The sequence below is a fragment of the Solea solea genome, chromosome 8, assembly GCF_958295425.1.
Source record: "Solea solea chromosome 8, fSolSol10.1, whole genome shotgun sequence".
Classification (NCBI taxonomy): domain Eukaryota; kingdom Metazoa; phylum Chordata; class Actinopteri; order Pleuronectiformes; family Soleidae; genus Solea; species Solea solea.
The window spans coordinates 8,559,633-8,571,552 of NC_081141.1; the positions used below are offsets into that span (position 1 = coordinate 8,559,633).

The following is an 11,920-nucleotide window of genomic DNA, read 5'->3' on the forward strand; positions in this document are numbered from 1 at the left end:
AAGAATACAGTTCAGTACACTTTAATGTGTCATGTCAAGTTAATATAACTAAGGAATGTTTTTTTTGTTTGTTTTTTGCTCTCTTGTAGATTTTTCTTTATGCCCCTCCTCTCTGCCCACCATCTCTCTTCGAGCTAATGATGTGTTGTTGGAGTCGAGATATCCCCAACCGACCCTCCTTTGAGGGACTTTTTCAAGCCTTGAGGCCCCACGTTAATCAGTGAGCTGGGGTCGCTGGGATGTACCATTCTGATACTATTTGTTGGTAACACATTTGTTCATCTCTGGAAAGGCAATAGATTGACATGAGAAGCCGATGGTCTTGTATTGTGTTCCAAGAGCAGGTCATTGTGAGAGGAAATTAGGAAACTGGCAGAGACTGTGGTCAGATGGTTCGTTTGCTTTGTGGAAATTATAGCACACTATGAGATGGGAATAGAAAATGGCTTGAAACATTTCATGTGGCCAGAACCTTTCAGTCATAGTGAACAAAGACTTCTCAATGCCAGTTTCTTAGTTTCTTAGTTTCATCCATCTTTGTAAATCCTCTTTGACCAAAATGTTCCTTCTGACTCACTTCTTTTTTATGCAGTGGTGTCAAAGCTATCATCATCTTTATTTCCCTCTTGTAAAGCACTGTGTCTGTGTCTCAATTATTCTTGTTCATATATTAACCCACACTGGAGATAGGGTTAGGGTGAAATTGTAGGGTAGGATTTTATTTTTAGGATTTTTAGTCAATTTAATTTTTTTCTTGGTTAATTGTATTTCATTTGTTTGATCTTTCTTGTTGATAAATGTTGTTCAGAGGGGGTTCTGCCAAAAGGCTGTGTTGAAACCTCTCTGTTTATTTGGAAAAGAATAATAATTGGAGCCAAATAATCAAATTATAAGAAAACACCAGCTGTGCCTTTTTTGTTGCCAAAGACAGGAAGAAGAAGGAACAACAACACATTGGTGTATTCTTTTCTTCCAGGTGACTTACTGTTGTCTACCAGTGAGAAACGAAGTAATGTTAGCAGCTCAAATACTGAAAGTGGTGATTGTACCCAACCTAAAGTATAGTACAGAGATTTTATAAAATCATGTTAACAACTTATCTTTGTGTCCAACTATGGGTTCCAAACAAGGAAACGTAACATTTGTTTTGAACATATCACTAATAGTGACCCTATTCCTGATGTAACATTAGCTCCTTGACGTACAACAAAAACGTGCAAGTTGTCCATCAATCAAATGAGTTCAAGATCAGTTCAACATCACACTTTATTATTTACCTGGCCGTTTCATGTCACTGATTCAGAGACCTACTGAACCTCCTCCTCAGAACATACACTCTAAAGAGCCTGGACCTTGTCGTCTGTCCACTTAGGTCATAGGTCCTTTTCTTTTGCTCCATATTTTTGAAATGAATATGTTCTTCTTTCTTCGTCTTCTTTTAAGGGTCTTGTTGAAAGGTGGGTTACAGCTGCACTGGCTTAAATGGCTGCAAAATGTGTTCCACCAATCAGCGTCCCTCAGCAAACAGCCCCACCCTTGTAGAGTTCCTGTAACGTCGTGAGTACGTAGGCTTCTTTGGGTGAAAATTTGGGGTCGAGGAAAAGTTTTTCAAAATCCCTGGTAAATGAGAAAAGTTCCTGCGGTAGAAAAGGGGCGATTCTCTCAATGATTGGACCAGCTTCCTTCTACCGTGTGTCCGCCCACTATGTTCCTTATTAAAACATAATTAAGGAGGCAGTTTAGTTTGGTGGGAATAAGAAATACGTTTGTTGAATTACAATCTTTTCTGACGTGACCATCAGAACCAAGGTCCAAACTAAGTTTCATACAGTATCTTTGTAACTCTGGGTTATGGTTATACATTAGATCCAATGAAGCTACTGTGTTAACAAATCACTGCTGCACATTTTCTTTTCTTCAAGGACATTTAAGAAAAGGTAGATTCTATTTTTAATGAGCAGTAGTTGTCAACAAGCCATTCTTGAAATCTGCAATAAACAGATTTTTACTGCATAGCATTTGAAAAAGTCTTGTGGAACAAAATAAATATAGAGCTGTGGACTTTACAGTTGTCACCTCTTGCAGACTTTGATCAATCTGTGGAAAGGCAAATGTAGAAAAAGAGATGATCATGATGATGTGTGTTCCATACATGTATACATGAGAGATTTGTTTTCAACTAAGTACATTTAACAACGTTTTTGCAAATGTTGATCAAAAACAGGAAACACTGAGGCTTATTTGATGTGTTCTTCCATCCACAGTATTTTCACAGTTAAACATCAGAGACATTAGTTGCTGACACTTGTGAGACAGAAGTGTAGTACAAACAGAGATGATAGAAAAGTGTTAACCAGCTCTTCATGTTATCAAGCCATCAGTTTACCACGTTTGCAGCATTATGTTATTTTCCCACTTTCACTAAGTATTTGATTAATTGAACGTTGTGATATAAATGCTGAAATTGAATTTGTAAAATGGCTCAAACCAAAATCACATTGACAGGAAACAATAGGAAGACATATGTAAAGTTTGTAAGTGTATAGTGTTTTGTTATCTGTACTGTATCTTAACACTTGTATTGGTGTGTGTGTGTGTGTGTGTTCATGTGAACATTAGTTTTGAGAATGACAATTTTTGACATTCCTTTGAACTGGGGGAGCTAATTGAGATAAAGTAGTTCACCACTAAACCACTAAACTCAATTTCCCAGAGTTCTTTGCTGCAGTGAGCCTGTGTTTTGTTGTGGTTGCTTTAGAGAGATAGACGTGACTGTTAGTATGATAGTGTACAGTGTATGTGATCTATAATATCTGAGTGTGTGAATGCAGATTAGGTGTGATGAATGTTATTCAACGTTATCTATCAGAATTTATTGTAGCTAGTTCTCTGATTAGTTCATTCCGGAAAGGTGGTTGGTGTTTTTCTTCTTCTTCTTTTTCAACAGGAATTCAGTAGTTTAAAATATTTCCAGCACAGATGTTTGATCCTCAGTCTTCAGTATTGTTTCAGACATATTGTACATATTCTAGTAGCTGTGTATATTAATATATTGGGAGTTAGGCACTCAGTGTTCTGTCGCCCCAAGTCAATTTCACTCTGTACCCCCTGATGTCTTGGTTTGTTTTTCTTATAATAAACATTAAAATTTGTCAAACAGAAGAGTCAACATTGTGTCTTGTTAGGAAATGTTAAGTTGTATTTATATCTGTTGACAAGCAGGTGCAGGTGGGGCTGCACAATGATGGAAAACAAGCTTTCTGGTAATTGTAATTTATTTATATTAAATATGAAATAATGTCATTTCCAGCAGATGACTTAAACAGCTCTAAAAGATATAGTGATTTGAGAATGATTGAGGTGATAGTGAAGGAGAGTGTATCATCTGCATAGAAAACAAAAATGACACAAAATATAGGGAAACATCCTTTCCTGAATTTCGATGGGGCAGCATAGTATTAAAGCGAATATGCTTCTTTATTGCATTAGGGAATTAACAGAAGTGATTATTGTTATTCAAAAACCATTTAACATTTTATTTTGTTTATTTGAGTCCATCGTGACATAGAGATACAGAATACATCTTAATATTTGAATTTATTTAATTTAATATGGATTTCCATATGATTTAGTGGCACAGCTAAAATGAGACACAATTTTTTATCTGTTGATTTGATATTTTTTTCAGTTTAAAAATTATCACAAATGCTTCTTTATGTGAATAATAATTATTATTATGTATATATATGTATATATATATATATATATACATATACAGTATATATATTATAAATATAAAAAAGAATACAAAAAAATATATATATACAGTATATATATGTACATATATACATATATGTATATATATATATACTGTATATAGTTTAAGAACACCCCAATTTTTCCAGTTTTTTATTGAAATTGAAGCCATTCAAGTCCAATGAATAGCTTGAAATGGTACACAGGTAAGTAGACACCCCTTGTGAACTGCTAGGTTAAAAAAAAGGTAAGGTTAACCAAAACTGAGAAATAATATACATTTCAGAATGGCCTTTTTCAGGGAACAAGAAATGGGTTAACAACTTAGAGCTGTTCTGCAGCAATGGAGCTTGATCAAGCCTTGAAAGTTGGTGCTACCAATTCCTACAGGTGTTCTAACTTCTCTTTATTACTTACAACCCCCTCTGTCTGCATAAAAGTAGTGTTGGAACACACTGTGGTACCATACCATAACCTTGTGAGCATCATTTGAACAGTATTGTACTGCTGAAAGTAGTGTGTTACCATAAAAATGGCAAGAAAAAGGCAATTAACAATGGAAGAGAGACAGACCATCATAACACTTGTTAAAAATGTAGGGTTTTCCTACAGAGAAATTGCGAAGAAAGTCAAGGTGTCAGTGAGTACAGTTTCCTTCACCATCAAAACGCACTCAGAAACTGTGAGAAACTCTGACAGGAAGAGTTTCCACAACAGAATCAGAAGACAAGTTTCTGAGAGTCAACATCTTGCGTGATAGGCGGCTGACAGGACAACAGCTTCAAGCACAGCTTAATATTAGTCATAGTAAGAAAGTCTCAGTTTCAACTGTGAAGAGAAGACTTAGAGTTGCAGGTTTGAACGGTCAAGTTGCAGCAAGAAAGCTATTGCTAAGACGTCAGAGTAAGAAGAAGAGGCTTGCCTGGGCCATGAAACACCGCCAATGGACTACTGAAGACTGGAAGAAGGTGTTATGGACTGATGAATCAAAGTTTGAAATCTTTGGAGTTTCGTACACCGTCGAGTAGGCGAAAGGATGGTTCCTCAGTGTGTGAAATCAACTGTCAAACATGGAGGAGGAAGCGTGATGGTCTGGGGCTGTTTTTCTGGATCCAGGGTCGGTGACTTGTACAGAGTGAACCAAAACCCTGAACCAAAACGGCAACCACAGCATTCTGCAGCGCCATGCAGTACCCTCTGGTATGCGCCTAGTTGGTCAGGCGTTCATCCTACAGCGAGATAATGACCCAAAACATACGTCCAAGCTATGCCAGAACTACCTCAGGAAAAAAGAACAAGATGGTAAGCTTGAAAACATGGAGTGGCCAGCACAGTCTCCAGACTTAAAGCCCATCGAGCTGGTTTGGGATGAACTGGACAGAAGAGTGAAAGCAAAGCAACCTACAAGTGCCACACATTTATGGGAACTTCTGCATCAGAGTTGGGAAGAACTTTCTGCAGAATATTTGATTTCCATTGTAGAAAGAATGCCACGAGTGTATTCAGCTGTTATATCTGCCAAAGGTGGCTACTTTGATGAGTCAAAATATAGAATACATTTTAATTTATAAATTCCATGATTTCTTTTTTGACCTAAATTGTTTATTTGTTCTATGCTTTCATTTCAGAGTACAATAAGACATTAAACTGCAAAATTTTCAATAAAAAACTGGAAAAATTGGGGTGTTCTAAAACTTTAGACCGGTAGTGTATGTACACTGCCGGTATATATATATATATATTAAGTGAAAATGAATATGTGATTGTTTGTAGATTATCGCGGTTCACCACCAGAGAGCAGCATTAAGGCAGAGAACCTGCAGAGAATATCCAGATTCCAGTATAATTCACATCACAATTGACTTCATATAGAGTATCAAACAGCTAAAATATTCTGAATCACTAGTTTATATTAGAGCCTCTCCAAAGATTCAGGAACCATCATGTAGCAAAAATATTTCCTTCCTGCATTTGAAAGAGCTTTATTGTCATATTGATTAAAGGTGAGGATTTAGTGTGAGTGTGGCTTTATAGTGTTAGTTTAGTAAAGTTTGAAAGCCCATTAGGAACACAAATACTATAATAGGGTGTTGAAAAACCTAGCCCTGGAGTAGTAACCTAAAAGATGTTTCCTGGTATATTAACCTATTTGTATCTCCATTTTTGTGAGAAACGCACATGCTCTTATTGTCCTCAGTTGAAGTTGAGCTAAATTTGTCAGACAAAGAAACCAAAGCAGAGGTTCTGTGACCACAGGTTTCATAAGGGTTGGCCAGCAGTCGCTCAGAGCCAACATTTAAGTCACTGAGGAATAAACAGGGTTCATTTTGATACAGGGGGGAAAAACAGCTTCTTCAGGTATGATAGTAAGTACATGACTCTTAGCTGGTTGGATAAATGAAAGAAAAAAAGCCAATTAACCAACACAGGCTTTTCTCCAGCTCAGTAAACAAACACTCAATGAGGTGACAACAACTTTTGTCAAAGTGTTTTTTTATCCTCCCTGGTGGTGTGATGGTGTGATGCTAGAGTAGTCCCTGCCAAACCAGACCTGGCTGTAATTGTGGTGCTGCTCTGCTTGCTGTTTATCCTCTAAATGTGTGAACGCATCTGGTCACAGCAAGAACTATTTTTATCTCTATCTCAGGGTGACAACTGTCACGTCCACATGCAAACTGACAAACTCTGTTCACTGTCCTGCGTTTTTATTCATTCATTCATTAATGACAGAAAAAAACATGTATGCACACAACATGTGTATGAGCAGGAATTCATTTGCCAGTCCAAATATTTACACACATACAATAAACAATAATTATGTGATGATCAAGGTTTAGATTTTATTAGGGCAGATTCATTTGTCTGTTTTACAATTGTAATTCATTTAGTTTTTATTTTATTTTTATTAAAAGTCATCACCAGTGTTGAGAGCCAACATCATAGTAAAACACTAAAAGCCTATTCTATTCAGTCTATTGACTGATGTTCTTAATGTCATGTCAACATGTTTGTGCGACTAAAATCCAACTAGTTTTAAATTGGACTAACACGTCTAACAGTCTTTGACCTGGAAGTAGAAGGAGACAACGTATCAAGTGCATTACTGTCGCCTGAAAAGAACAAACAACACGATGGTGTCGGCGAGAGCAAAAACTACAGAGAAAACCACAGCATGATCCATCTCACCGTCCATCTCCCTGTTTGCTGTTTGTCTTTCTGTGATGTGAAGGTCAACAGGAAACTCATTCAATGCACACTAGCTTATAGAGAGATACAGCACCACCTACGGAGGCGGAGTCAGATGTACATGCCAATCAATAGATTTTCTCCACATGTATACTTGGACTCGGCAAGTTACTGACAGACTTTGGCACAGAGGGACTGGGATTCGATTCCCGGTTAGGACATGGTCATCCAGTTGGACCCTTAGGACTTTAATGCTATACCTATAACTTAAACATGAGTGCAGGTGCAAATGTTAGAGGAATACCAGCTGCTAGCTCAGTGTTCTTATGTCCAGAAGAGGAACTTACTATGACAGTTAAAGGCGACATAGACCGGAAGCTCCAATTAACGCTGCGTTTGTGTGTGTATCTGCGTCATTACCTCGTTTATGAATCCCTAAAGCTTCAGAACAAACAGTTCAGCCACTGCTGAGAAAATAGTGTTGTATTGTTTTCCTGGGCTCTGCGAAGTGGATCGGCACTTCCGTAATTTGATGTCGTCATCAGAAAACCTCACCACTCCTCTCACCACCGTAGCGCCTCCCGGTGCGGGCACTAGTCCGGGCACATCCGGTTGCGTACATTCAACCGCAGAAGAAGAACTACTCTCGTTGTAGCTGCTGAGATGCAGAGCATCCACCGTGCCAGAGGGGGAGCTGTGTATCTGAGAGCTGGCCTACCAATTACGTCACTTCCAGGTTCCTGGCCAATCACAGGACAGTGGTAAAGCTCTCGTTGGCTGGCCAATCACAACACAGTCCACGTTCTGGGGGTGTGATTTCGTCTGAAACAGCGCGGCTGAAGAGAGCGTCAGTGAGGAGATATTTTGATCGGCTCGTTTGCAGCGATTAGGAGGTTTTTGACCATGAAAACAAGTTAATATATGTAAGTAGACCTCCATAACTAACATATATGTGTGATACAAGCATTCGATGTCACCTTTAAAGACTGATCAGGTACAACATGCCTCATCAATGGTACAAAGATGCTACAGCATTGGGGAGCCAGAATGACAGGTCGGGGGAGATCTCAAGCAACAGCAAGAAGAGGGAACACAAGAAGCTTGAATATTATATATACTGTATAGGTACACGTTTATGGCACTCCAGACCAGCATGGACTCTCATTTTTGTATGAGTCGATGAGTGGTGTATGCTACTCAAGAGCAGAGCATATGCCCAGCTGTCTTCATTATGGAGAGGCATTGAGTCAGTCTGTAAGAAGAAGAGGAGAGAATAGGTCCATAAAGGAGCAAAGAGACCTTAACTAGCCATACGTATATTGAACATACTCACACATGGTTGCATTCAAGTCCAGTCATGTACCACACATGTGTTTACCAAATGCAGATGTGACGTTCATGAGCATTATGATGTCCTGAAAGACTTTAAATTATCCAATCATGTTCTCACTTCAGCTCCATGTATGTGATGCTCTGGTGTTACAAAACACTTCTTAATTCCATTACACTCTCCCACATATTAACACTGATGAGGATGTTGGTAGGGATGAAGGCAGTGCTCTTTTGTTTCCATGGCTCTTTATGTGTCCTGTGCACAGGAGGCCCCTGCAGGCGGCCAGCCCTCATTATGAAGCCGTTGACAGTGGCTCACATCAGGCCGACACCTGCTTCTCATTGGAAACCACAGTTGCTGCTGCCTTGTATTCCTGAAAGGAAAGTGCCGAGGGCTGCGATAAAGTCAGCCTGTCTTTCATCTTTACACAAAGGTCATTAAAAGCAACGTTTGTTCAGCTAGATCACTTTTTCCTTCAATCATGGGGCAATTGGTTAAAGTGTGCACACGTGTTGGTGCTTGCCAGCTCCCTGGGATCTGCATGGCTGCTTACAGCTACTGGAATAAACTTCTAATCCCAGCTGCAGCTCTCAACTACAACATAAATTATTTGACCTACAGAAATCAGAGACCAAGCCAGTCTCAGTCCCACTCACTATTCTATTTCCTCGTTTCTCATTCAGTATTTCTTTTTTTTATCACTCTTTATTTATCGATTCTCGACAAATAGATTTTTCTGAAATAATGAAAGAATATATGTTTACATTACCCTGACAATGATGTGAAATTGACCTTATATTTGCTTTGTATTAAGACTTATTTGAAGTGAAAATCAAACAAGAAATGACACAAAGCAAATCCTGCAGGAGATAGTTACTAACAATATTTTCTCTTCTTCCTTATTGTTTTTGTAGTTTAGACTTAAACCATTAATCCCTTTTTAAGTTGTCCTTCCTTCAGTCTAATTTTATATTTCCACTGTTTAAGTGTTGGTATCAGTCGGTCATCATCTACCGCTTTATCCTCCACCAGAGGGTCGCGGGGGGGGCTGTGCCAACCTCAGCTACATTGGGCGGTAGGCGGGGTACACCCTGGACAGTTCGCCAGTCCATCACAGGGCCACACACACACACAGATAGAGACAAACAACCATTCACTCTCACACTCACTCCTATGGTCAATTTAGAGTGTCCAATTTCCCTAATCCCCACATTACATGTTTTTGGACTGTGGGAGGAAGCCGGAGAACCCGGAGAGAACATGCAAACTCCATGCAGAAAGGCCCTTGAAAGGCCTCCATGCAGAAAGGCCCCGGATCTTCTCGCTGCAAGGCGAGAGTGCCAACCACTTCACCACCGTGTGGCCCTAGTGTTGGTATAATATACCAATTTTTTGTGATGGTTTTTTTCCTGGCTGTAAGGAGGATTTTGTTTAAATATTGGTCTCCTTTACATACTGTCTTTTGTATATATCCGAGATACATTATTTGAAATGTTGCTGGTATTCCATGGCCCAAGACCTTACAGAGAACTGAATGAATTTCATCCCAGAAAGACTGGATTTTTGTACAACTCCAAAAGAAGAGTATGGTTGGGTTCTATGTGATTACATAACCTCCAGCACAATTGTGTTATCTTTATACGTTTTCTTGTAATTTTAGGTGTTATGAAATATCGGATTTGGTACTAACAAACAAATACCCTCCATCCCTGCGAGTGAGTTGTATTGAAATAAATTTTCCACATGTCGTTCCATCTGCTGTATCTCAGCTGTTCTTCATATACATAGTCGTGTCATTTCTTGATTCCATCAGGTATTTATAGAGAATGGAGACTATTCTAGGTATTCGAGGTATTACTGTATGCTTGCATAAATACCTTAATTATTGGGTGAATTTCCTCCTCACCTTTCCTAATTTGCTTGTTACAACAATTCCACCTTTCTTAATTATTTTACATATAGCTGTATGTCATGCATTCAGTCCATTGTTTGAATGTGTTGTCAGTTTTCCCAGGATCAAATTTATCATCCCATCCAATCCATCTCAGTAAACACAGTTTAAGTTGTTTACTAATTCTATGCCAGGTTTCTATTGTAAATTATGTAATTGGGCTCAATTCTATTTTTTTTTTTACAGTGGACGAGGATATTTCCCTCCAGTACTGTTTGAATGGGATAACTCGTTCAGTATTTCTATCCACAAATGTCTCTGAACACTTTTGGAACACAGGCTTGATGTTCTGTTTCATTATTGTTATTAGAAACATCAATTAAGGTTAAATAAGACTAGAGGCTCAACCAGCTCAACAGCTGCAGTATAGAAATAACACTCAATCATCCTGCAAAGACAATAGACATTGATTAAGGCTTGAATATGATGGCAAAGAGGGACAAAACACGACATTTCCCAAAATCAATCATTTAAATATTATCTCACAAAGCACAATAATATTTCAATATATGCAACATTTCCAACTATATTGGACTATAAACCCACACAGAGAACATGCAAAATCCATGCAGAAAGGCCCTTGTCCTGCTGCAAAGGCAAGAGTGCTAACCACTACACCAACTGTGTTGGTATTGGCCAGCCACAATTAAAATACTTACCAAAACACATTTTGCAAAACATGTGATCATATGACAGCTGTTTCTTTTTGTGGGTCGCACGCTGGACCAACACTTATGTGACTGTGGATGGTGCTTAAAGCTCCAGGTGTTTCCCTGTGTCAGTTTAGCAGTGTTTAGATATCAATGACATTTACACAGGAAGTTATAAGTTTTATGTCAAGACAGACAGAGGCAACATTAATATTGTGCTAGTAAAGTTAGACAACAGTAAACAGGAGGGGTTTGACTAAAAACTCAAAGAAGCCCCTCCAAAAAGGTTCTGAAGTGAAGTCTACTGCTCGTAAAATCCTGTCACCTTTCTCTTGTGTCCCCATTGGCAGCCATGTTGTCAGTGAGAGTAAACTAAAGATTTATCTGACCTACTTTCTCTGAATCAGCAACAGTTCTGTCTCTCAACTGAAGGGACATGCAGGATAATAACTTTCATGAACCAGTTTGAAGGGAACATATTGGCTTTTTGAGTGTATTCTTGTTTGAGTGCTATAGTGTGTTTGTGTGATGAACAGCATGTGTGGCAGCCTGTGTGTGATTTTACAAAGGAGGAAACATCACAGTTGGTAAGTGTTTCAATTTCAGCTCATTTTAAAAGCATCCTGAGCGCTCAGCAGGGAGGGGGGTTGTTCCTTCAATAAAACAGAAAAGCAAACAAAATTTTCTTGACTGTACAGGAGCACTAAGCTTTTAGCTGTAAAGCAAAAAAACAAGGTGTATATGGTGTGTGGTTCTAGTTTTCTGGACAATAACATCTTTGTAAGGCTAGGCTTCTATTGTATTACTGTTTTAAGTATTTTTAAAGAAATTGTCTATTTTTGTAGGATGATGAAAAACCTACCTCAAGAAGTGTCATAAACCTGGTTTCCAGTGGGGACACAAGGAAAAACTCACCACTTTATCTCAATTGCCGACTTTGACTGGATACTAGGGATACATGATATTGGACTTTTTGCCGATAATCTGAAAAGCCGACATATACAATACCGGTATATATATATATATACATTTTTCCCTGCACCC

The 11,920-nt window shown here is 38.6% G+C and overlaps 1 protein-coding gene across 5 annotated transcripts in view; it reads left to right on the forward strand.

The window, feature by feature from the left end:
* ddr2l (discoidin domain receptor family, member 2, like) overlaps positions 1–3,162 on the forward strand; it is a 30,848-nt gene extending 27,686 nt beyond the window's left edge. For all 5 annotated transcript variants that reach the window (XM_058635437.1, XM_058635435.1, XM_058635438.1 and 2 more), the window contains one exon: positions 90–3,162. In XM_058635437.1, the coding sequence (XP_058491420.1) occupies positions 90–224 (135 nt within the window). In that variant the 3' untranslated portion in view covers positions 225–3,162. The remainder of the gene's footprint in view (positions 1–89) is intronic.
* Positions 3,163–11,920: the final 8,758 nt, after the last annotated feature.